This window comes from Prunus persica, chromosome G6, assembly GCF_000346465.2.
Source record: "Prunus persica cultivar Lovell chromosome G6, Prunus_persica_NCBIv2, whole genome shotgun sequence".
Lineage (NCBI taxonomy): Eukaryota > Viridiplantae > Streptophyta > Magnoliopsida > Rosales > Rosaceae > Prunus > Prunus persica.
In genome coordinates, this window is record NC_034014.1 from 8,819,299 (window position 1) to 8,846,792 (window position 27,494).

At 35.4% G+C, this 27,494-nt stretch overlaps 3 protein-coding genes across 3 annotated transcripts; all 3 read right to left on the reverse strand.

Annotated features, from left to right (window-relative positions):
• Nucleotides 3,286-3,804, reverse strand: LOC18772221 (agamous-like MADS-box protein AGL62). Its single transcript, XM_020565660.1, has one exon. The coding sequence runs from the start codon at nucleotides 3,802-3,804 to the stop codon at nucleotides 3,286-3,288; it is 519 nt and encodes a 172-aa protein (XP_020421249.1).
• LOC18774658 (agamous-like MADS-box protein AGL62) lies at nucleotides 4,790-5,519 on the reverse strand. Its single transcript, XM_007207701.2, has one exon. The coding sequence runs from the start codon at nucleotides 5,516-5,518 to the stop codon at nucleotides 4,928-4,930; it is 591 nt and encodes a 196-aa protein (XP_007207763.1). The 5' UTR covers nucleotide 5,519; the 3' UTR covers nucleotides 4,790-4,927.
• On the reverse strand, nucleotides 6,610-15,959 carry LOC18774652 (nucleobase-ascorbate transporter 12). Its single transcript, XM_007208273.2, has 10 exons — nucleotides 14,982-15,959; nucleotides 14,581-14,678; nucleotides 14,300-14,470; nucleotides 12,298-12,398; nucleotides 11,331-11,466; nucleotides 11,141-11,191; nucleotides 10,544-10,831; nucleotides 9,594-9,828; nucleotides 7,756-8,042; nucleotides 6,610-7,310 (listed from the first exon to the last, which is right to left on the reverse strand). The coding sequence occupies exons 1-10, from the start codon at nucleotides 15,505-15,507 to the stop codon at nucleotides 7,089-7,091; spliced, it is 2,115 nt and encodes a 704-aa protein (XP_007208335.1). The 5' UTR covers nucleotides 15,508-15,959; the 3' UTR covers nucleotides 6,610-7,088.

Genomic DNA, 27,494 nt, shown 5'->3' on the forward strand with positions numbered 1-27,494 from the left:
TTCTCTTTATATATATATATATATTCAATTTCCAATTTTAATTGTTGTTGTTAAGTTTTTATAATTTACGGTTTGGGTGAAAACTTTTGGAGATTGTTGATATATGTTTTATTTTTGCAACTTGAATTATTAATTAGCATATATGATTTTTGGTATCTAGTATTTCTTGTTAGGATATCATGTCACATGATGATAATAGACCGGCAAAGAGAGAAAAAACTACTTATTCATTCATAAAAAAAAAGTGAATTTTATTTATATTTTGTACTTATTTGTGTTATATTTGCTTGTAATGTGACTTCGTTTGATTTATAAAATTTTATTTACATTTTTGTTATAAGGCCGTTGGAGTGTTGAAAACGGTAGGTATAGGGAATGGGTAGCCGAACTTGGTAGCTTGGCGATGGTGGCACTGAGCTTGGAAACTCAGTGAGTTCATACTACTCAAGAAATGTGGGTATCTAGAGGAATCTGGATGTAAAAGGTAGTGCTCAAGAAAAATACTTGAGAAATGCAGGTCTCAAAATACTTGAGAAATCCATCGGTCCAACATTTGGTGCTGGACCCTATGAAAGTTGTTAGGGGTCCTCTATTTATAGGCTTGGCAACCTCTCAGGCCGAATTAGATTTCTGACCGTGACTTTGACAGATGTCCAATCACTTTCAAATCTTGCTTTATATGCTATTGCTCGTGATTGGTTGATCTGGGTGGTGACCAAGATATCCTTCGTTCAAGTTCTGATAGTGTGGGTGTTGGAAAAGGTAACCTTTTATTGCGAATGGTCGATAACTCCTTAAAAAAGAAAAAGAAACAGAAAAAAGAATTGAGTTCTCATAATGCAGGATCTGAGTCAAATTCTGCACATATGCACCCGATCATCAAGTGATTACATGTGCCCTTCCTAAGCTTCTGGAATAACTAAAACACTTGAAGAAGAAGAGAATGTGAATGTGTGCTGGTTTAGGAAAGTTTTGTTTTCATAAGAAGACATGTGTAAAAAGTTTAATTGGATCATATCAAAGAATAAGAACTCCACATGGTGGAAATCTGAGTAAAGATATTGTATAACATGCATGCTTCTTGAGAAATATCGTTTCCTTCAAAGTTTGATTGTTAATTACAGCCTGCAGGAGCACCATGTGTAGCATGTTGCAGGTTAATTCATATCAAATTAATTTCTTATTATTTTTATAATTAAAAAAAATTGATGAAAGTTTTTAAATAAAGAGTGCAGATTGTGATGCACATATAAATATACACAGTAACCGACCAAATAAATAAATATACAATACACAGTATTTAATTACCGATGCAAAGTTAGCTGAGAAAACAGACATGAAAGTATGGAGGGATAATACAAAATACATGGCGTCCGTATGATAATGACGTTTGGATGTCCGCATAGGATATATATTTCGAAAATAAAACAGTGGAAATAAAAAAAAATTCATTTAAAACAGATTAATTTGGATCATAATCCAAGTAGACCCATGAGGATTTGGGCCTGTAACAAGTCAATTCTAAATCATGAGGGCCAAAATCAAATCAGTAAAAGACAAGAGACAGAGGCAGAAGAGGAGCCAGTGCTGCAGAGGTCTGGAGAGGAAACAAAGTGAGATGCAAGCTATAATGCTTAAACAGTATCAGTGGATACTGAAGGATCGTTTACATGTCCTATGGTTTAGGATTTAATGGTCAACAACAAAATTAAGCTGCATACATTAACTTGTTAGTTCATAAGTTCACCATTTATTGTTGAGTTTGTGTGGCTCGATACAAGGCATGAACACAATAATTTGCTCATAAAATGGCATTATAGCCAAAAAATGGGCCAAATTCTCCCCTCTCTTCAAGTGCACCCGAATTCGATTCATGTAGGAGACAATCTTGAGGCAATCCAACATAAATACTCCCCCTTCCTCCTCACTAGCTAATGATTAAAAAATACACACAATAATTTAAAACTTAAAAGTACATAGCCTACCATTAATTGCATCGAAGTCATTTTAGATATAATCTTTTTTTTTAGGAGTCAAATTTTAGATAAAATCCTTGTTCGTGATCAAGAAAAAACGGAGTTCAGACCAAAAAAAAAAAAAACAGTGAATGAAAGTACCTAGACAAAAAAAAAAGTTGTTTAACATTTGTGTTAGTGTAAAAGGGTAATGAAATAATTAAAACAAAAAAGAACAAAGGACCTAGTGCATATTTTTGCATATAAAAAGTAAAAAGAGTTTGGTCAGAGTAACACAGCCCACTATATTATTTGGCTTATATTTCTTGAGTCATTCTATAGCGAGGGCCTTATATCTAAGGCCTTTAGTAAGGTCCTATCTCTTAACTATTAGATCAAAGGTTAAAAAATAGGACCTCATTTAAAGACTTTAGATAAAGCCCTCACTGTAGAATTCTTGTATATTTCTTTTGACTTTTTCAAGGCCTTCTTTGGGTATGAAGTTAGTGAGTGGCCTTCAATGCCCAGAGGCCTACTTAGCTCTTTTGGTACTTCAGACCCCTTCCAAGAGGGGAAGTTTAGTGAGAAACCACAATTTGTAAATCTTATATGAGGACACCGATGGATTTAATAAAAGGGCTTATCATTAGTAGGCCTATTTTAGCACGACATATTATACAATTACCTATATAGAGCCTATTTGGAGCGAAAACTCGAAAATTAGCCACTTGTCATTTTCTAATTGGTTCTTAGTGTGTTAAAAAAACTTCTAAAATCAATTAGAAAATGACAAGTGGTTAGTTTTGAGTTTTTTTTCTCTCTAAATGGACTTTATATGGGTAATTGTATAATATATCATGCTAAAATGAACTTATTGCTAAGAACTAATTGCTCAAAGATAAGCAGTTTTAAGTCAAACAGTTGTACTAGAATCAGTCCCTCAACTTATTCTCTCTCCTCCGTCCACAACATATGTTATCTTTTATCAAGAACACATTTCGTTTTTTTGGTTTGGCGGGTTGGGCCTAGACGGGCTGGGCCATCTTTATTGTTGTACTTTTTTAATTAAAATTATTAATTATATTTTTATATTAATTGGGTTCAATAACAAGATTGCAGCTTTGAAATCGAGGTCGAATTCATTCCAAACCAATTTGGCATGACCAAGTAGGTCATCCTTTAGAAGGAGTTCTAGTGCTTAGGGATTGAAACTTTTAAATAAAAATTTAGCAAAAACATGTAATTAAACGACATTTGAAATTTACGTGTTATAATTAAACGACATTTAAAAAGTATGGCATAGATCTTCTTCGCAAGTAGTAGAACCAATCTATGAAATACAAAACATACTCAAAAAATCCTTGGTGTAAAATTCTCTCCTATTCATATCATCTAACTTACTAGCCACATTCTCTTTCAAAGCTTCTAGCAAACCCTTATATTTTTGAAGTTCATATATCCCCAATTCATCATCAATAGGCTCATCCCACCAAAAATTGACTCTGTCCTCATCCATAACATCCTCAATTTCATTACTCCCTTCTTGCGATGCTTCTAAATCTCCATGATCACTGTCTTCAGGAGTGGATCCAAGGCCCTCCTCATCATGATCATTAGATGTACATGAATCTTGTTCACCAAGAAATCGATCTAGGACAGCTTTGGCGGAGGGGTTTCCAAAGAGGAAGGGCTTGTTACCAGGTGAAAAGGTAATAATCGCAATCTGTGCACCCGACAAGCAGCACAGATCAGTGGCTTTGCGGAAGAGACCCTTGCGCCGCTTTGAGAAGGTGGCCTTGAGGTAGTTCTTGTTGTTTATTTTCATGATGTTGATCTGATGTCTTCCCATGATGTCGATTTCTTGTTCTTGATCCGTAGTAAACAGTACCTTGTTTATTTATAGGATTGATGAGTAGAAAGTTTGTGAGTGCACCAAAGAAAAAACTGCAGCTTTATATATGTAAAGATGACTAGGCTTCCGATCAATGCTGGGTTCCCTTTTCCTATCAAGGTTCCCTTTGTGTGATAAATCGAAACACTTTATTTTTTAAATTTCTTTTCCTTTTACATTACGGGAAATAGATTCAACGCTATACTTAATCCTTGACTCTTTTTTATGTTTACAGCCCAGCACCGCGGTAGCGATACGCAGGAAACCTCCCTCGTTTGGCCGCATAACATAATGGTTGGGCTGTAAAAAAAACATAGATTAACAATTTTGACTCCAAACTCTAATAAAAGAATCCTACTCCTACAAGGACTAGGTATCTTCTAACTATATAAACCCAACCCTAGGTTATCAATTTCACTTTTCTTGAGACGTCTCAAAAAATTATTCTTGAGACTTCTCAAACACCATGTGTTCCTGGGTTAGGGTCTAGGCTTGATCTTCGAACGAATTGGATCTGAATTAGGGGTTTCCAATTCAAATTCAAATAGTTTTGGAAAGTAGTTCAAAATTTTGAAAGGTTAAAATTGGCTCGACAATTTGAAACTTTTCAAAATCAGAATTTCCATAACTCAAAGAGTCTAACTTATTATCCGTTTGGAGCGATTCAGATATTTCAGTATGACCTACAACTGCAAACCAACAAAGTGCCTGTCGCCGCATGCCTACATTCAGAGAGTTTCTTTTACTTCTGCCTTATAAAATTTTCTCCTTTCTAAACCAAATCAAGCATGTAATATCCCGATCGATATCGATTCCAGAGTACTGAGAGAGATCTACGACTTCATTAATTTGTTTCGGAATTGGTTACTTGTAATTTCTTCAACAACAAAAGGACTGGGACTATCAGAATCCTAACAATTTAAATTAACTTAGAACTAGAAGATGAAACAAAAACATTACAAAATTAAATGAAATCAAAGGCTTGAATTCAAGAGTAAATACAAAATTCTCTGTTCAACAACAAAGGGTTGATGAATTAGAGTTTTCTAACAAAAACAAAAACCAACAAAACTAATCGCATTTAAGCATTAGAAGTAGAACCGATCTCTGAATTAAGCATTGCCAAATAATCCTTGGTGTAAAATTCCCTTTTATTCATCTCATATAACTTACTAGCCACATTCTCTTTCAAACATTCTAGCAAACCCTTGTACTTTTTAAGTTCATGTAGTCCTAAATTTTCATCAATAGGCTCATCCCACCATACACTGACCTTTTCCCCATCCCCACCAGCCTCATCTTCTTGATGGGCTTCTGAATCTTCATGGCTATCCTCAGCATCAACGGATCCAATATCCTCTTCATCATGACTGGCTTCTAAATCTTCATGACCATCCTCACCCTCAACGGGTCCAATGCCCTCATCATCATCACCATCCGTTGTACATGAAGCTTGTTCGCCAAGAAATCGATCGATGACAGTTTCCGCGGAGGGGTGTCCGAAGATGAAGGGCTTGTTACCGGGTGAAAAGGTGATAATCGCAATCTGGGCACCAGACAAGCAGCAAAGGTCAGTGGCTTTGCGAAAAAGTCCCTTGCGCCGCTTTGAGAAAGTGGCCTTTAGGTAGTTCTTGTTGTTTATTTTCTTGATGTCTATCTTCTTTTTCCCCATTATAGATGAAGAGGTTGTGAGCGCACACAAAAAAAAGCGTGTGATTGCTTATATATACGTACAAATTCTTAAGTGCCCTGTCAATTCTGGTTTCCTTCTCTTTGGATTGTCTCCCAAGTCGACACGCTTTCCTTCATTAGTATTCAATTGGAAACAATTATCTATACAATATTAATTCAGAATTGGAAACAATTTTATGAGAATGGATTTATACATAAGGTAACTAAAATAGGTAACTAATTATTCGAGTTTGGTTTCCTAAAAAACTTCTGATATTTTAGAGTTTTTCTCAAATTCAAAATCTTTATGTAACGTTGGGAATTGGTTTCGTGTTCCTTCATATGAAAAAATACTGAGAAGTTGTTGCAATTTAGTTTTTTTTTTCCTACTCGAATTGCAGAAATTGAAATTGAATTTGAGTTTCAAATTTGAGTTGAAGGCTCTTTGTTTAATTCCTGTCAATTATCTCAGTCACCACTCATCAAGTCTTTATTATTTATTTGACTTTTATTTCTTTGTTTGGTTAATTGTTTCGATTGTATCCTTACCATACGTTCATTCTCTTATGTAAATTTTGGGTTTGCCCCTTTAAATAACTCTTATTCAAAAACCATCTAGGGAATCACTCTTGTATTCCTATTTTTCAACTAATTTCCAGGTTTATAAGAACCCATTCTTCAGTCTTCTACATTTAAAATATCATTCTGCTCAGAGTTTTCATCAAGTCAATTGACCTTTCTAGGCTCTGAGACACTTTAGCCGATCTATGCTACATAAGAACTTCCAAGCTTTCAACCAAAAGCTAGATATGCCAATGCCAATGGGGTCTAACCTAGTGAAAAAAGACCTTGACTTGTTGATAAGGGATTTTAAGTTCAAACCCCTATGACATCTTAGTAACACCCCTACCCCTTGTAGTTTAGACTATCGCTTGTATTCAAAAAAGCTAGATATACAACTCATCTCATCATTTAAAGGCATGTATGCATACAAAGTTCAAAAGTTGCATATAAATTCAAGACAAATAGATCCGAATATGCACAAATAGTTCACTACTAAAAAGAAAGGATAAAAAATAAATCTCACAATCATGATATTTAGGGATCATCTAAATACTAAATAAAAGAAATACAACATTCCACATTGCAGATCTCACTCACTCGGTGTGAATACCCTTCTTTTTCTTTTTCCATTGAGAGTCCAACATTCGGGAAAGTAGAGGTCTAAGCTGATCATGGAAAGAAAACAAAAGAAAAAAGCATATACATGAAGATCACTTGACCGCATGAAAAAGGTCCCAATGACTCAACACTAGATACATTAATCTAAGATTACAACACAACCAGATCTTCTGGTTCCTCAAATGTACACAAAATATCTCTATAAGACCTATAAACCTAAGAAGTAGAAAGTCCCTTCGTGTAGGAAAAAACAGTTTCCAGACCAATAATTAAGAATATATGCCCCGAACTTACCTTTAGAATCACGGTAACACTACAATCATCCCCCTGAAAATGGTTTCTGAAAAGCTTGAATATCTGATTAATGCTCACACCAACCAAAAATTCTATCAAAGTCCAACCCATTTCACCCATCTGAAAACCCGGCCAATTCTGAAGGGCAGCCCATAATCCTTGGCTACAGCGGGCTCCCTCTTTGCAACCTCAGGTTCAGACCACACATACACTCCACGTTCTTGACGACTGCCAGGTACGGTGTTGTCCAGGATGACAGCCACAAGGAATGCAACCACCATGTGTAACGATAGCAATGTGTTCAGCACATAGTTCACCTACAAAGAGAATCTTAATTAGAGTTTATTGGTTTGCAAAATCAATTACGCAGAAAGGTCCAGCATGTGAAATGATATGTGACACTGATATGTAAGCATTTCTTCAAATTGTTTTGGGATATTAGTAGTATAAATTGTTTGATTTTTCCTATTTTTGTAGGGTCTTCCCTTAGTACGAACACAATTTGAACAGTAACAAATATCAGACCAAAAATACAGTAGAACAAATAAAGAAAGGCAGCTGATTTCTATACTATTTTTCGCAATCTCTTAAACTATGCCAGTTATTTTATCTAGTTTTCCTTTGTTTCCTCTAGTAGTCAAAAAACGTAAAATAAAGAGTGGGTCAGTTGACCAATATTGTTCGTTTCTACCATTCAACAGGGAAAGGCAAATACATGCCGAACAAATGTTTCTTATTGCAGAAGGTCAAGTGGAAGCATACCCCTCCATATTTGCTGCGGAACGGCCCATGAGAAGCTACAATGTATGGTTGAAAATAACTTGGAACAGATAAGTTGGAGTTTGGAGAGATGCCATATTGCTGAAAGTAGGCCGGTATTGAAAGCGAGAAAAACAAAGATAAGCCAACTATGATAATATTCCGAGAGCTTCCAGCTTCACTATAACGTAGATTGGACAGGCCCAATGCAGCAAGCATCGCCCACATGAAGCACAGCAGTGCGGCAACCATGACTTGGGGAATGGATGCTAGAAAGCCTCCAACTTTACCTGCAAGTATAACATAACAGTAATTAGTTTCAGCGAGAAGAATGCCCTTGATTCTACATTCAACATTGTCTTTTAAGTTGTTCAAGTGGTAATGGATACCAAATCACCTTGATGTGGTGATATCATATAAAGAGAGAGGAAACATTGAAAACAAATGTTGATTCTAAGTTGCTAATAAAGAGAAAGATGGTCAGGATCTAATAGCCAATTTCAACAGCTGAAAGGTTGGTTGGGTCCAAGATCATACAATACACAGATATTCTACTAACATCTTGGCAAATTGAATAATGTAATGTGTACAGAATACAATCAAGTTATTTTGAGACCAACCTCAAACCCTTGGATGGATCAATCAGCCCAGAAATCAAGTTTACTTGCATGTTCATCAAGTTTCATTAACTTAATTTGATGTACTATGACCCAAAAAAATCAAACTGATATTTGTGTTCGGCAGACAATAGTAATAAGGATGTAGATCTTGTCAAATCATTTCATGCTGAATCAACCTTATCTAAAGAAATGCAACTAGAAACTGAAAAGTGACCACAATTTTGAACACCCTCTTTCACCTATAAAACATTTTAGAGAAGAATTAGGCTAAGGCAAAGACAAAGCCTACATTCTTAGAGAAGCTTTTTGGTTGACAACAGTCAAAGAATAACTTCTGGTTCCCAAAGATTGTGTACTTCCTTGAAAATTCATGCCATTTTAGCAGGGTTGCAAGGGTTCTCTCTCTGGGTCTTTTGTGTTTTGTTCAATAGGGACGAACTTGTGTCAAATACTTCAAGTCTGCAATTCAATATATTCCGGGTCTTTTGCCTTTCGTAATCTCCTACCCGTTCTCTTTGTACCCTAACTGATTTCTTATAAAAACTATATCTGAAGACTAATATTTAGCATATTCAAATGTTTGAAAGTAAATCACAAGATTGGCTTAAACTAACCACTGAGGATCCTCATTCTTTTCCCACCCCATGTGCATTATTGTATACTTCAGGAAGAAAAATAAAACAAACAAGAAGAAAAAGAGTTCATCAAAAAATGCTCGGAGAGTAGTATTTCATGGAAATCACAATCCCCAACCATCATATGCCTCCAACTCTTCTTAAAATGAGCAGGCAAACCTTATGCATATTTTTCAGCAACATATGGTAACAAGTAAATTTCACAAGAACCAGTGAAGGCCAAATAACTGCAGAATAAGCAAATAGTAATCCCAAAAATTGAATAAAGAAGACTGCGGCGGATATATTACCCAAGCCACAAAGAAATAATCTGAGCAATTGCAATCTTCAAACAACCAGAACCAAATGGATAAACTTGCCATTTTAGATATTCAAACTATGCACTTGATATTGAAATGCTAGTATGCCCAACCAGAAAAGAAACTAATGTCGAAGTAGTAATCGTACAGATACTTGTATCAGTACTAGTAGTAGCATGCTATAACAAAATGATCTAAGCATGCACTAAAAATGACAGAAGATTCCATATTTATGTTGTTACAGGCTCATTGTTGCAATTGAAAACAGAAGCTTAACAAACACTTACCGACAAGGGATAAGACAATCAAAACACATGCTCCCAATTCAACAGCTCTACGGCTTCCCATCTTAGTGACAGCTAGTGTGTGCACATTTTCAGTTAAACTTGTGGAGCCGGTTCCAGTACCCCAAAGACCAGCCAAGACACTAGAAAGACCTTCCAGACCAATCCCTCGACTAAGAACACCAGGGGTTGGAGGTCTGGAAGCCACCAATAATGAAGATGCATGATAGGAGCCAACCTGACATGTTCATACACAAAGCAAATTCAGCAACCAAAGGAATCAAACAGCATCGCATGACAAATCAAATAAGCAGCTTGATGGAACAAAGAATAATGCCTAATGTTGTAACTAATAATTTAGTATTAGTTCAGTATTTCCGCTACACAAGTGTAGAGGGCACTCTCAAGGAGGAATTTTCATACAGTGATGTAATTGGGATCTTTAAAGAGTAATACATGTAATCAGATTGATGCTTTTCTAAGAGGAAAATTCAGAACATGGAACAATAGTTATTCACCTAAAAAAAAGGACTAGTACGGAGTTGCTGTTAGCTAACTACATTGTCACAATTTGCAATCTCTTCAATCTCAAAAGTTCTATGGGACCAATGTTAGAACACTAGACTAATGAAGATGAAAAATGCTCAAGAATTAGTCTAGAACTAGGATGTATGTCCAAACCTTCCATTCAGGCAATCAAGCAGAGTTCAGAACTTATTTATAAATGTGAATTAAAGCCAAATCATTCATCTCATACCAAATATAAAATTTTTAGGACCTCATATATAAATATTATTGCCACGTTCATTAAACTTACGAGTTCAACATGTGCTTAACAGTGGGCTAGAAAAGAAAAGAGAATATAAAGTTCAAGCTTTAATAAAAGTATGAACTCCAAGAAAAGTTTATATCCAAAAAAAAGTATAATGCATAACAAATGACAGAAAACTAACCGAATCCACTGATGAGATAATGGAAACCACACACATGATAAAGGCCATTTTCCAGTGGAATACAGGAGTACCCCATTGTAACGGATAGGGAAACCTAAACCATGGGGAAGATCTTAGAGCATGAGAGGTATCAACTCGACAGTGCTTCATCCTCGAAACATGCTTTCTGCAATGTTCAGATATTATGTTTGATGCAGGTACATTTATATCACAACCTTTGTAGCTATATGCTCCGGCTTCAGTTAGTAGGAAAGCAGCCGACCATGTGATTGCCAGACCCAAAGGAACCTGATAATTTTGATAGATTCTACCACATTAGTTTACAGAAGGCATGCATACAATTATAAAAGAGTGTTGAATTTCACAATCCCATTTTCCTCTTCTGTACTCCTCCCCTTGTTTTTGTCCCATGATTCTCCTTTGGTTTATTCAATCCTAAGGCTACAAAGGAAAAGGGAGGGGTACACAGGAGGAAAAGGGAGGGGTACACAGGGAGAAAAGGGGAGTGTGAAAACCACTGCCCTTATAAAATATATGCTGAGATCAATAGTGGTAAAAAGTATTAACACAATATAAATCTGAATCTTTCTAACTCACCGCATATATTAGAAATACACGATGACCAAAAATAGATACCTTCCGTAGGTACTGCAGAAAGTACAACAATAATGAATTAAGTGTTTTGACACAACAGAGAAAAAAAAACTGTTCACTTGTTCAGCAGCAACAAAATCATATTGAACCTATATGACCAAATACAAATAAAAGGTAGCTTCACTAAACTTACAAGAGAAAAGATAACAACCAACAATATCTGCACCGCACCAATCTCAAGACAAGTACCAACTAACGGGAAACCATAGCTGTAGAAAGAAAGTCCAACAGCAGCAATTGTGGGTGACACAACCACTGGATTGATTAGCCTGAAAAGTAAAAGGCAAATGAACTGAGGTTGAGTTAATGATTTTGCCATACAAGACCCAATTATTGTGAGTGTTGCACAAAAATCTAAAAAACCAATATGCAAAGGCCCTATGAATTGTGTGGCATAGCATGCATAATAACGAACTCAAACATGTTCTACTGAGATTTCTTTCTTCAATGGCCATATATCATTAAAGTTTAAAAAATAAACCCTCAAACACACAAGAACGAAAACTGACTCTTCGAGACTGCCCAGAAAATGAAAGGAAACTGACTCATCTACCAACTAAGCCACGTAAAATGGGTCAAATCCCAAATGCCCATAGTCTGAAAAAACTTCTTATAAATCTAACCGGTGGTTTCAAGGAAGCATCCTATGCTGCTTTTTTTCTTCAAACTTCAAAAATGTCTATTTCAACAATTTTTTCAAACTCATGGAGGAATCCTGCCTATCGGGCAAGAATCGAGAGGTAGCTATTACAAGCCTCAGACATCACTTAAATAGAAGCAGCTCCTATCTACTGAAGATCGCTACATGAGTGGTGTATAATTTTTTTGTTAAGACATGGTAAGGATGCCAACTATCAGCATAAACACCAACAAACAACTGAAACCATTAATCAATTCCCTCTATAACAAATGAAGAAATTTAAACATACTTTTCCACTCAAGCTCTGATTAGGCAACCCCAGTACATGGCAAGTATTTCAAAGTAAACTATTAAATATTACGCATTTTGATTGTTTCCAAGTAGCAAAAAAACTATTATATTTATAAAATATATATATACAGATATGGGTGATTGGGGCTTAAAAATGCTGGAATCATACCTCAAAAATATTGACATTAGTCCACTATATCCAAGTATTGCTTGAAAAGCTGAACCTATTATTATAGCCCCCTGTAGCTCCTTCATGATATGCTTAAAATTCTGCCATGACAAAGGATTACCAGCAGACATTACTAAGAATTCAACAGTAATGAAATGGCAATTCTATTTCAAACAACATGTAAAAGATGAATGAAACTAGTAAAACAAATACATGAAAAAATAAATAAGAGCAGGGATTAAATATCATGAGAAGCGAAATATATACATTGGAAGCATGACTCACTTCCAAACATTACTTTGTAATGTTGTTATTTCATTAATAATAGAACCTCCAATTTGGTAAAGAGATTTATTGAGAGCAAGAATGCATCATGCTTGTATGTCAAAAGAACCTCTAGTTTAGTGCTAAGTTGCAGTTTGAGGGCAAGCATAATAACATGAAAATTTAAATATATTGATAGGGGGCTTGACTAATTTCCAAACATTTACTGTGTAATGTTGAGATTTCCTTCCAAAATGTAGCAGAACCTATATTTCAGGATTGAGATTATTCAAAGCAATTATGCATCAATGAGTTTCTGAGTTGATTCAGTTAAACCCAAAACCTGATGTGTATCAGAAAATACCTTTCTTTAAGTACATAATTATGGTTAAATGCATAGACTACCCACTCTTTGGCACTGGATAACTAAGAAATCTTAAGAGGTTCTTTTTTTGTTTGTGTGTTTGTTATATATATATATATATATATATATATATAGAGAGAGAGAGAGAGAGAGAGAGAGAGAGAGAGAGAGAGAGAGAGAGACCTAAGTGATAAGAAGGTGGGGGAGTTAACTTTGATACTGTCTTGCCTAGAAATTGTTCTGTTGGTCCCTTGTAGAGGGGGAAAGGAGAATCTTCAGATTGGAGTAGTCAGGTGTAATTCTCCTGCAAACGCGCTAATGGACAACTCTTCTCTTTCTTTGCTTATTCCCTCTCATGTAACTTAGAAGGCTCAAGTACGGCCTAAGGTACTGTAGGGTGCTAGCTTGGATAATCGCTCATGGTAGGTTGCATGCTTTTTGACATGGTTCAGAGGAGACGATTTTTTTTCTTGTCTATCTCCTCATTGGTGTGCTATGTGTGAAACAGATTTTGAAGGCTTGGACCATTTGCTTCTTCACTATCCAATTGCATTGTCTTTGTGGCCAATGTTGTTTAGGGAGGATGGCATAAGTTGGGTGATTCCAGTCTCATGCGCTGCTTTTTACGGGAGAGGTTTCTGTTTTCTGGTGGAAAGAAGAAGGGAATGTATTGGGGAGGTGTGCTGTGATGGCTGGTTTTGGGGTAGTTTGGGTGGAAAGAAATAGAAGGATAGTTGACGAGGGGGCAGGACGTTGATAATTTGTGGAAAAGAGACCGATTTTGGGCATAGGACTATTTTCTCTGTTTACCATCTGATTGTAAAGTTATAGTGACTTGAGTTTTATCATTGTTGTCTGTTATTTTTATGTAATTTTGTTGTGGCTAATTTTATTTCTTAGAGATTGCTAAATCAAGTCTTATAGGCTACGAGGACACCTTGTAGAGAGAGAAAGAAAGAGAGTAATAACTCATACATGCATACACAAATGTGTGTGCATCTTAATGTACAGTTCATGGGCAATTAAGGAATTTAAAAAGAAATAGAGGAGAAAATTAGGAAGATATAAGTTATAACTGATATGATCCACTGAAAGATAGATTTCTAATCACTGAATGTCTTTCATCTTCGCAAGTCGGATAAAGTAATAGTTCACTGTATATTTGAAAACAAACAACAAAATAAAATTTATCCCTTGCATCATTAAGGTGTACTCTACTGAAAGGATTCTACTAAATTGCATCCATGAAAAGACAACACCATAACTATCCACTTTCTCTTTGACTGAAAGCTTAACTATTAGGGTGATAAATGCAAAAAAGGACAGTCACTAAGCTTTCCATCAAACTAAACAAAATCAAAAACAGAAGCATACATTTCCATTGAGTCCTCGAAATTCTGGGGAGTTGATTATCGCCAAAGCGGGAGCTAGGTAAACAAATGAAGGACCCTGTATCAAGGGCAATCTTGATCCAAACGATGTCTGCAAGAGAGTGGTCACTCCCGAAACAAAAAGCACTGTAGATACAACATTTCCAGTATCCTCCTACATAAACTAAATCCAGTCAAATCAAACGATCCAACATTGTACCATCCAGTAAACAAATGTATAACATTTTTTTTTATAAAAAAAAAGTATATTTTATAACTACTCACATAAGTCCCACCCATTGCCGGAACTATGACGAGTGGAATTAGAATTATCGAACCCAACATGGAAAGATAATGCTGGAACCCGTAGAGACCAATGGGAACTGAAACATTGTACCAACAAACACAAACCATATCAATCACATGAAAAAACATAATTTTAAAAAAGCAAAAATTGTTACTTCCACAATACTTCATGACAAATACACAACTAAACCTCCAAACAATCACAAAAAACATAACCCATTTTGAATTATCCATAAAACCAATCGAATTCTACAACCTACAAGAGTACAAACACCCCCAGCTTAAAAATTATCAATTGAGTTCAATAAAAAAACAACACACATTTGTACTATACCACATGTAAAAACGGGCAATAAACAATCGGGAGAAAAGACACTCACCAAGACCAGGTGTATCTCTGAGCTCATACTTCATATGCGAGTGCCTAGCCACATTCCCATCATCATCAACACCGTGTGGCAAAACATCAACCACTTCTTCAATCCTCGCCGGCCTCCGCGGCTGCGAATTGGGCTCCGTGGGCCCAGCAGCGGCCTGCCCATTGGGCCCACTGGGCCCATTGGCCGCAACCTTCGACCCTCCATTAGAGTCCTTCCTCCTCTTCACCGTCTGGTCCTTATCCGAAGGTGCCGCTGGAGCCGGTGCAGCCACCTCGCGCTCGGGCACGCCATTCGGAGCCGGTTGAGGCCGGGCCCGTCCAGCTTCGAGATCAGGCTGGGCTTCAGGCTCTCGGGGCCGGGGCGGCGGCAGCGATATCTGACCGGAATCACTGGCATTGGTCTCGCCAGAGAACTTGGGGCGGAAGCCGGTTTTCTTAGCCCAAGAAGAAGGGGGCATTGCGGAGGAGTCCGGAGCGGGAGGCCATGGACCCGGACGAGGTCGGGTTTTCGGGTCGGAGTTTGACATTTTAGGGAAATGGGTTTGTTCAGTCAAGGGAAGTAAAACTAGTGGCGCATAGCTTTGAATTGAATGAAATGTCAGCGCAGATCTGAAAATGTACTCCAAGTTTAGGGCTTTTGGAGCAAAGCACAAAGTACAACGCCAATAAAACCCAGAGAGAGAGAGAGAGAGAGAGTTGGAGGGTTTGACGCTTAGAAGTGTGAAAGTGAGTGCAAAGGGGCGAAGAGAGTGAGGTGAGCGAGAGAGAGAGAGAGAGAGAGAGAGAGAACCAAGATAGTGGTGGAGAAGCTTAAACCGCGTTTTTATTATTTCTTTTCTGTCTTAATAATTTTGTTTCCTGAATTTGAAGGATGTGATTTGACAAATATTTTGGATTTTCTTTTGTCTTTTTTAAGAACAACATTTATCTAACTAGCCTCTCCGCAGGCGCTTCCGCATTTGTAAGATCTTCTCCAACTCATGAGGGGTTAAACCTAAATTTCCCCCCTTTAAAAAGTAACTATTTGGGTTTTGCCCGGATTCAAATTATTTTTTTTCCCAACCCTCCAGACTCAAATTTTAAGTACACAACTTTATTAAATTGTTTAAGAATGGTTTAAGTCTAATTTTTTTTTTTAGGGATAACTTTTCTTCATTCAATTTTTTAAAATAACTTCATAATTAAATTTTTTGAACAATTTGACCTAAAAAAAAAATTTAAAATTCCACAAATATAATTTGACCTAGATTAATTTAAAATATTGTTTTGACCATTGGATTTAAATTTTAGCCGTTGGATCTTTTTTTTACCATTAAAATAGTTTAGATTTAATCTAGATCGTTGATTTAAGTTACATTTAGAATATTAAAAAAAAAATCAAATTCAATTGTACAAGCAGACAAACAGCAGCTTGACAAGTGGCTGGACAAGCAGCCAAACTACAACAGTCCAGCAGTTCAGCTGGGGCCCGCATCAAATGCTGTGCATATGGGGTTGTTTTAGGTGCAGTGGGCTCCATTGAATAGTGTTGGGTCCATGCAATACTTGGACCCATATTTGGGTTCAAATTTTCTTGGATTGGGAGAGGTTTTGGGCAATATTTTGGGTTTAGGTCCTTGGGTTGGAGATGGCCTAAGAGGCCTTTTTTTTTTTTTAATTTAAAATTTATTTTAGAATTAAAAAAGATAATGGGTAGTTATATTTCATATAGTCCTGATATCTTGGACTACAGGGGTCCAAGAGATTTGTGGTCACTCACCGTCGGATGTAAATTCAACAGTTCACTCACTCGTGCACTCATTTTAAAAGACTTTTTTGAACCATTGGATTAGGAGTCCAAGAGATCGGGATTGATATTTCATAACAATAAGATCCATTATCTGATTTTTCTTTTAATTTTAATTTTTTTTAATATGAAAAAGTGTGAATTTACCATATTATCCTCATTTAATTAATAATTTCAATTCTTAATATTTGCATTAACTAAGGGCAATTTCTGGTATTTTGAATGTTTTACCATTCTCTACCTTTTGCTTTATATATACTCACGCATGTGCCAATTGATTTTATTTTTTATTTTTTATTTTATTTTTAGAATTAAGAAGAGATAACATGGGCAATTATGTTCTATAAAAGTAGGACCTATTATCTGATTTTGTTTTTAATTTTAATTTTTTTAATATGAAAAAAAATGTGAATTTACTATATTATTCTCATTTAATTAATAATTTGAATTCTTAAGTTTGAATTAACCAAGGGTATTTTCTGGTATTTTGAATGTTTCACCATTCTCTGCTTTTTACTTTATATATATATATATATATATATTAAATTATGGTTGCCCAAAAAACCGTTCAATCCTTCAAACGGGCCAAATTGAACCATTTTCAGGCAGTTTTGTTCAGTTTTAATATTGTGAATTTTTCAACAAATAATAATAATTTATATATAGCAAATGACCCACTGGTGTAGTGGTTTGGAATATTTATTCCCTCAGGCAAGGTCCTGGGTTTGAGTTCTACCATCCGTGTAGTGTGTGTGAGTTTAGTATACTATCACCCCTCTCAATAAGAAATAATAATCTATCTATATATATAAAGCAAAAGGCGGACAATGGTAAAACATTGAAAATACCAAAAAATGCCTTTAGTTAATGCAAACATTAATAATTGAAATTATTAATTAAATGAGGATAATATCGCAGGCGCGAAAGCGTGTGTGGAGAGACTAGTAATAATAATATTGTGTAATTTTGAACCAAGTCAAATCAAAATAACTATAGTATGATTTTAGATGTAAACTGCTTAAATTGTTACTTGCTATCATCATTTACTATGATATTCCACCTCACATATTGATATCAACCTTCAAGTATGTTTGATAACCATTTACTTTTCACTTTTCATTTTTTTCAAAACCAAGTACTAAAGTTTGTTTTAAAAAAAAAAAAAAAAAAGTTAATACAAGGACTCTTAAAATGTTAGTTTCTTTTTTGGTACAATTAAATTATTAGTTTGTTACTTTCATGGAATGTTGAATGTTAGAGATTTAAAAGTGAGCATGGTGGTTACAATGTTGACTTTATAAGTACTTGAAACTTTTAAGATGGTAAAGTTGATAATTTTGGTTACAACTAGATTGATTATTTGATTTGTATATGATTAATGAGATCAGCTTCAAGAAAATCCCTTTAAGCACACACATCTAGATAAGAGCAATCTAAGGGCCCCCTGTTTGGGATTGCTTTTTTTCACCAAAAATCAGCTTTATTTTAAAGTTAAGCATTTTAAGATATTTGGTAAAAATAAAATATGCTAATTATTTTAAAAAACAATAATCTCCCCACAACAACTTTTATCAACTATTGAAAGCTGTTTCACAAGAAATATAGAATAGCCTTTAATGAATTTTTGTAATTCCCATAATATCATTATTAATTTTTTAAAATGACATCGTCTACCATCACCACCGTCACCTCCACCTCCATCACCACCACTACCTTACCTCCACCTCCATCACGAACATCACCTTCACCTCTACGTCCATCACCAACACTACCTTCACCTCCACTTTTACCACCACCACATGCTTAGCACATAACACTCTCAACATCATCTATGTTTTAGTCATTATTAACAGTTACAATGGTTTTATATTAAAATTTACCAACAACATCATGTTCATTTTAGTCATTACTCACAATTACAACAGTTTTATATTAAAATTTGCCAAACGGTTTTGACACTGCTCATCCATGATACTCTCTCATCATCATTCATCACTAAACAAAACCAATTCATGTTTTCATCCCAGTTGATGCAATCTATCACTACAGTTTACTTTTATAGAAATTTTGGGCTTACATTCCTAATTCAACCAAAAAAGCCGCTTATAAAGGTTCATTACAATAACGGAGAAATGTAACGTCAAAATTAAGACAATCTGGTGCGTCTCTACTAACGATCTTGCAGGACCGAAGAAACTCTAGCATAGACATCCCAACTAAGATTGCAAAGTTAGAAGAATAAAAAAGAGACAAAGCTTGGAAAAACCAAATCAGAATAATACAAATAAAACTCTCACAAAAGAGAGGTGGAAAACTCTCACAAAGAAGAGGTAAAAACTACATAGAAAACCCGAAGATAGTTATTGCAACTTATTCCAAAAATAAAGAAACTAAACGATACCGAACTGTAACCTTGTTGTCACAAAGCTAAAAAAGATGGTACGCAACACCCAAGATAACGAATCCGCACCAATCGACTTTCCTCTTATGCAAATAGTGCAAATACATCGAAAAATAATAGATTCCGTGAGATCTGTTGTAAAATTATGCCATAAACGAGCCAACAAAATAGAGACGAAGACAATGTGAGAGGGGAAACCAAAGAGGATAGGAACGGAGGAGGTGGAGAGGAAAGACAAAAGAGGGAACAGAGGACAAAAAGTATGTTACACCTAGGGGTGGGCACTCAAACCGGCGAACAGGAAATCCGAGCCGAACCGTACCGAACCAAACCGAAAAAAAACCGAGTTGACCAAAAAGTCAAAAACTGGTCAAAAACCGAACCGGACCGGTTTGGACCGGTTCCGGATCCGGTTTCATGTCTTCAAAAACCGAACCAAGCCGAACCGAACCGGTGAAACTAAAAAAATATATAATTTTAATATATATTTATATTTAATGCTATATTTTTAATTTCACTAAAAAAAACCTAATATTTATCCAAGTTCAATGTCAAAATATCTCTCTTTTCTCACTTTAATATTTATTTTTTATATGAAATTTAATAATTTGTTAATTTTCAAGTAAAATAATAATATTTTAGTTGAGAATTTTATTTAAAATTAATTATTTTTTTTTAATAATCCGGTTCAAAACCGAACCGGAACCGGAATCGGATCGAAACCGATTCAAACCGAACTGGACAGTTTTTGAAATTTTTTTTATTAAAACCGAACCGAACCAAACCGGATGAATAGTATCGGATCGGTTCTAATTTGAGGCAAAAACCGGTCCAAACCGAACCGTGCCCACCCCTAGTTACACCCTATAACACATTTTTGATAATACAATAAGTTGAAAATACAACTCCATAAGGTTGTTAAATAGTAAACCTAAAGTCTTATTAAATGTTCAAAATTCTGATATTCCTAAACCTTAACTAATAACAATATATTGAAGCTCTAAATTTCGCATGGAAGACATAAATCTTACTAGGAAAATAATATCTTAAAAGATTATTAATTCTAAACTGAAAAACATACATTGATTATTTGCAATCATTTTGCTCCTTAGCCTCGTGTTGATTGCCATTGTCCTTTTTTCTTCTCTCTCCAAATCAAAATAAGGAATATTGATCTCGATATTTTTTCTTGGTGGAACCAGTTTTTATTTTTGTCCGAAAGTTACTTCATTAAGGGAAAAACACCCAAGCAAAGACATAAAACATGAGAAGAAACTTAAGAACCACTCAGGAGAAAGAAAAGATAAAGCAAAGGACTAGCACCAACACTACATCTGAAATAAAATATCTACACTACTGGATTCTAGGACCAGAGTTCGGGGGGCATGGAAGGCCGTCAAGTGCGAGAATCCGAACCAAAGAGGGAGGAGGCTATAGTTTCCCCATCGATAAGATCGCACCCTTAAGTTGGCAAAGGCTGCAAAAGCATGAGCAACTTGATTTTGGAGACAAGAAACCCACTCTCATCTAATCAAGAGAAAGAAAGTAGCAAGCTTCCTAATCTCTGAGATAATAGGAAAATTCTCCAATCCGCATAATAGTCACATTGCATAATCTAGTTGATAACCACTTGAGAATCACTTTCAACTATCACATTCCTATGGCCACCCTCATGGGCAAGAAGCAAGCCACCCAAGATAGCTTCGGCTTCAAATTCAGTGGATGAGGACTAGGAAATGAACGTGCTAGAATAGCAAACAAATACATTTTCAGAATTACAGATGATACATCCCACATCTCCTTCCAAGGAAGATCGATGCCAAGCACCATCCATAGGGGCATGCCAAGTGCACAACAACATAGTAGTATTTGAGGTGCAAGAAAGTCCAACGGACCCATGAAAAAGCTCAGAACGAAGAGAGGCGGATTGCCTGAGCACATCAACAGGGCAAAGGCTTCTTCCATAAAAAAATGGCAGAGCACATTTTTTTCCAAATCTCCCAACAAATGAACTCAATGTGCTTCAAATCTCCATACGCCTAGTTTTTCTTAGACGTGAACATGTGAGCCAACCAAGAAACCAGCTATCAAAGAAGGATATGTGGTTCACATCGATCCTGTAATTGAGAGGGGATCCAAACCAAACATAATGAACACATGGACAAATGAGGATGGCATGTTCAATAGTTTCCTCCAAATTAGAGCAAAACATATACAGAGACAAAGGAGGAAGACGCTAAAGGAAAATATTAATTTTGGCACCACTTTCAAATTCCGTATAGCTTTCCAAACAGACTTGTCAATCTAGTGGGAGGAGTGAAGGGGAATAAGCATAGCCCCGTGATTATTTCTAATGGTATCCACTGCGCATAGAAAAAGATCCATCTTTAGTCCAAAGCTAGATAAGACAATCACCCAGACTTGGATCCTTGAGAGGGATGGAATGAATGAGGATGGCAACATGAGGATCAATAAATCTGGATATCCTATCCAAACACCAGCTTCCAGTATCCAGGTTGATCATTTCATGGACCATTGTGGGGATATGACCTAATGTTGAGGATTGAAGAAGTGGGACCCTATAATGTTCTCCAAGTAGAAATTGACAATGCAAGTAATTATGTCGCATTTGGAAGAGAGATTGGAAAGGTAAACGAGCATATTTTTGTTGGCAAGTCCTTACTTAGTTAGAATTTTGGTTCTTTACTATATTAGAATTTTGGTTACTTACCCATTTGTCTAGTCATATTATAATTGAGATTTATTTTGTATTCTAATTTATATTTATTTTCTATTATATTTAGGGTTAATACATCTTTGTACTTTCTTATAAATACCTCCATATTGGACAAGAATACATATATGAGATATATATGAAATAACTGAAAATTTGCCCTACTTTGTTTGACTTGGTATCAGAGCCTTGTTCTCTTGTGACATGTGCTTGTGTTCTCCTTGTAATTTAAGTGTTCTCCTCCCCTCATCTTCAAGGGGGGAGGGGGAGTGAAAATGAGATGTATATTGATGTATCCTCATTACCTTGATGTATTCCCATGAAGATATAACCTATTTCTTCACTCCAACGACCTTTCCTCTACAAGAGGAGAGGGGGAATGAAGAAAAGTTTTCGCTGAATTAGGTGGAATTCTCCTTTGTAATTGTCGATGATGTTGATGTATTTCGATCCGTCTCTACAACATAAAAAACCCTAACCTAAACACTACCTATTTTCGATGCATTATACACCTAGCCTATAATTCTAACCCACCACCGCCGTCTACCTTACCATCGTCACCGCCACCTACCTTGCTATTGTTGTCGCTGCCACCACCGCGCCATCCATCACCATGTCGAATGTTGATGCCTTTATTTCTTCACATGCTTCTATTTATACTTCACTTACTGCTTCTCATACCCCTATCGTTATGGTTCATACTGAATCATCCACCAACCTACTCTTGGGATTCAAATTTAATGGACCTTTCTGCCGTGCTCATAAGGTTTATGTGTTCTACCTTACCTACTGTCGTGGTTATAGGGTTTAAGTGTTCTGCCTTATCTATTGTCGTGCTCATAGGGTTTCTGTGTTCTACTTTTATGTGTTCTGCTATGTGCCCTATTTGTTAAGGTTTGCTCTTGTGTTTTTGCTGCGAACTTTGATTTGGCTTGTCAGTTGTTTCACTCATGGTTTACAACAAGACCTTCTCTACAATTGTGACATTCTCTACAGTTGGATAATGTTGAGTATGATGTTCTATGGCTCGTTTGTCAATTTGGGCATGCGAAACATCTTTGCGCCAGTGTTGGCAAGTCCTTATTTAGTTAGGATTTTGGTTCCTTACTATGTTAGAATTTTGGTTACTTATCCATTTATCTAGTCGTATTATAATTGAGATTTATTTTATATTCTAATTTATATTTATTCCCTATTGTATTTAGGGTTAATACATCTTTGTATTTCCTTATAAATACCTCCATATTGGAGAAGAATACATATATGAGTATATTTGAAATTTTACCCTACTTTGTTTGACTATTTTTTGGTCTCCATGTGTTGTTTATACCTTAAATCTCATTTTAAAAATCTTGCACAAAAATTTGAGTGGCTTACAAATATTTATAAATCTGGAAAGTCAATTGTCAAATTTTTTGTAAACTACACACATGCTTTGGCAATTTTTAAGAGTGTGTCACATTTGGAGTTACTAAAAGTAGCTATAACAATATTTGCATCACACTATATCTTGTTAAAGAGGGTAGTTGATTGTAGAGAACCATTACAAACTACTGTTATTCAAAGAGCATGGAAAGATTTGTTGAAAAATTTAGATGAAGGCAAAAGGAATTTAGCTACTATGGTTCAAAATACCATGCAAGATGATAATTTTTGGGAACATGTTGAGGCAATATTAGATTTCACAAAGCCAATTTATCTAGTGGTAAAATTTGATGTTGTGGTTATGGATCTCATTGTTTGGTGGTCAACATATGATGCAGAAACAACAGAATTAGCAAAGGTCAGTAAAAATGTATAAATTTAATTTCAATATTTTTAATTATTATTTTTTGTCTTAAATAATTTATTATATATATTTTTATTTATTATACAAATGATAAAGGTGTTGGCTCAATTGACATCAAGTTCATCGGTAGAAAGAATTTGGAAAACATATTCTTACATCCTGTTGAGGCCCAAAAAATCCAAGCAGAAAATCAATGCCAAACCCCTTCATGCTCGAATTTCATCGTATTGTAAAGGGACATGCAATGCGATGAAATTTGAGCATGAGCACGCGACATGCAATGCCAAGCGAAAAATCATTATTATTACACCTAGCCACGCTACAAGTTTAAGTGGGCCCAAGCCACGCAAATGCTCCAGGCTTGCGGAGTGGGTTGTGGTGTGGATGGTAACGAGCATTCATGAGGCCCATTGATGAATTGAGAAATGGAAGTTTTAGGTTGCTTGGGGGCCCCAAAACTCGAGCCCATTTCTTGAGCCCAAATGTGTAGGTAAGCATAAAGAGAGAAATAGGTAGCCCATTATTTTAGAAAATTGGCCCATCACCTTAATAAAAATGGTCCATCACTTTAGGAGGTTGGCCTATTCCTTTAGTACACTAACCTATCACCTTAGGAAGGCCTAAATGACCAATAAAATATCTGAAAATCTCCAGCACATGGTTGGAGACAAAACAACGACGAAAGCCAAAAGCCACTCACGAAGGTTGACTGTTGGGAGGTTCCAACATATGGCCAAAAGCAGACTTTAAAGTAGATCGTCCAAAAAACCAAAGAGTAATAGCTCGCGCAGGTTGCTAGGAGAAAAGACACCCTTCAAACCAGCGCCCTTACCTATTTCTTTCTTCCATCAGCTCTTGCCATGGAAGAGGGGAGGAAAGAAGGTGAGGTGATAACCAAAAAGAGGAGTTTAACACTGAAGCAGCTGAGGGAAGACTTTTGAGCTCTCAAAAATCTTGTCTCTGTGTGTTTGGACAGAAGAGGATTTCACAAATTAGGATGAATCAAAGGAAGGGTAGAGAAATGAAAGAGAAGACTTGGCAAAATTGGAGAGAACCCATTAGGGTTTCTTGGGAAGAAGGAGCTTTCAGCAGCTATAAAAAGGGGGTATCCTCTACCCATTACCTCAACCCACATCTAGAGAGAGCAAGCATCACCTCTCATCCCTGGAACCCTTCAAATTTGAACCATATTCCTCCATTTCTTCTCATTTTCTCTTATGGCAAGCTATTCTAGAGTCTGACAGAGCTTTCATCAGGTTGTCAGAAAATTGCTCAAACCACCCACTTCTCATCCCTCATTTTTCTCCCCCTCTCTCTCCTCAACGAATCTTCTTAAGATCTCTTCACCCTTGCTTTGAACCTCTGTTTCTCATAGGAAATCACAGCTCTCTCTCTTTAATGCTAAACTTATGAGTGCTTAGCTTCTATGCCACAAGCTTCTCAAGTCAAGCTAAGAATTTATCTGTAAGCAACTATTGGTTTCATTGGTGAAGGAGACCAAAGTGTTTCCTAAGGCTCAGCTACCCTTTTGAAACACTCTTGGAGTCTGATCCTTGAACTCAGACCCAGGGGCAATTTTCACACATTTGGCTTTTTACAGCAGCCCAGGCCCATCAGTAGCTGCTGGAATGAAAAAGCCCGTACACATCCATAATGTGAAGAGAAACTAGCTGAATTTTGCAATAGCTGATCAATTCGTTTATATCCATTCCAATATCCGTCTCCAATCACGTTTCAGTGAGAGCTACAAAGATGGGCCTATCAAGAAATGAAATATTAATCTAGAATCCTCTTTTTTAGATGACTCTGCTCAGAAATTGGAGGAAATGAGATAAAAAGGGTTGGAGGGCGATTATGTAGGTGTTCACAACCAAGCATCATCTTCACCGTCCTTTATGCCCAGTCACTTTCATCTTGGAGAGATCTCAACCACAAGGACTAATGCAAAAGCGAAGGGGAAACAACCAGTTGGCTAAAGTTGCTATTTTTATTTTAAGTATTTTCAATTTTCGTTTTGTTTGGTTTGAAGTTTCAGCAATAAACTTTAATTTATGTTTTTGCATGCAAATTTTAATTATGAACTTAATTATTTTATGAATAAATAATTTTTTTATTTATTCAATAAGTTATGTATTTTATTGTTAAATGTATTGAAAGAACCATGACTTTCATTATTCCTCACCAATTATTGAACAGTCCCATTCTCTTGGACCCTAGGGTCTAAGGAAGTTTTGGTCACTCGCCATTAGATCTAACTTTAAGAAAAAACTGATTTAAATATCAATATGTCATTATTTTATTATTTTTACTGTACAAAATATTAATTTAACCTAAACAAAAACAAAAATTTTAAAAAAAGAAAAAAATCACTCCAACCAAAACACCCATTCTCTTAGAAAATCAAGAACATGTTCTTCCTCCATTGTCGTTCACAACTACCTTCAACTTCGGCGTTACAGAAGGAACCAAATTCCGAGCCATCAACCCATCCCTTCACACTTTAACGTGATTGAATTTCAAGGACCCACAACCAAGTGATTTTCCTGATGTTCTCTACCTTTGTGACCAAATTTTTATTTATAAATGTTAGTTTTGAATGATTCATGAATCCAGTTTGGGAAAACTTCAATTTTTTACAAATAAATTTCAGGCATTTTTTTCCCCCAGTTCATGAACCTAGACTTAGGTTTTTGCAACTATATTGTATTTTCATGAAAGGTTCATGTTTTCTTATTCATTAGGCGCGAATGAGAAAGATGACTGGAGTCGGAGACGACGGGCTTAGATGTGGATGAGTTTTTTGTTCATATTTTTCATCTATGATATTAAACTCTTCTTAAAAAAAAAAGGTTTTAATAACCAAAATAGTATTTACTGTAGTAAAAAAATAAAAATAAAAGATGACATATTGATATTTAAACTAGTTTTTTTTTTTTTTTTCTCAACCTTTAGATTAGATCCAAGTGTTGGTAACCACAACTTCCTTGGACCATAGGGTCCATGAGAACGAGACGGAATTCTTAAAACTAGAAGTAGTACTTTTAGGGCTCGTTTGGTACACAGGACTGTCTTGGCATGGACTATGCTTAGGGACTGGCTTGGCTTGCCTTGGCTTGGTCTAAGTTGGATAACATTTATCCTGCGTTTGGTGTATGCTTGGACTAGGACTATAATTTTTTTATTTTTTCAAAAATATCTATATACATGTATATATGTATTTTATAATATATATAATATATATGTATATACATGTATATAAGTATATTATAATAATATTATATATTTTAAATAATATAAACGTACATATATAAGTGTATATAGATGTATCTTATAATATACATGGGTATAATACATATACATATATTTATATATATGTATGTATATTATAATATATAATATATATATGGGTATGTTATAATAATAATAATAATAATATACATGTATATACGTGTATATATGTATATTATATATGTATGTATATATACATATATATTATATATATTATAAAATACATATGTATATATAATATATGTATAATATATGTATATATATATATTATAATATACATATATATATATACGTATATACATGTATATAATATATGTGTATATAGGTGTATCTATATATTATAATATATACATGGGTATAATACATATACATATACATATGTATATTATAATAGATAATATATATGGGTACGTTATAATAATAATATACATGTATATACGTGTATATATGTATATTATAATATATATATATATATACATATAGTATAAATATATAATGTATATGTGTATATACGTG

Coding starts and splice junctions, on each gene's coding strand:
- LOC18774652 (XM_007208273.2), bottom strand. CDS start 15,507: ATGTCAAACTCCGACCCGAAAACCCGACCTCGTCCGGGTCCATGGCCT. Junction 10,832..11,140: donor GTGTATTTCTAATATATGCG/GTGAGTTAGAAA, acceptor CAAAATTATCAG/GTTCCTTTGGGTCTGGCAAT. Junction 8,043..9,593: donor GATTGTCTTATCCCTTGTCG/GTAAGTGTTTGT, acceptor TTATACTTGCAG/GTAAAGTTGGAGGCTTTCTA.
- LOC18772221 (XM_020565660.1), bottom strand. CDS start 3,804: ATGGGAAGACATCAGATCAACATCATGAAAATAAACAACAAGAACTAC.
- LOC18774658 (XM_007207701.2), bottom strand. CDS start 5,518: ATGGGGAAAAAGAAGATAGACATCAAGAAAATAAACAACAAGAACTAC.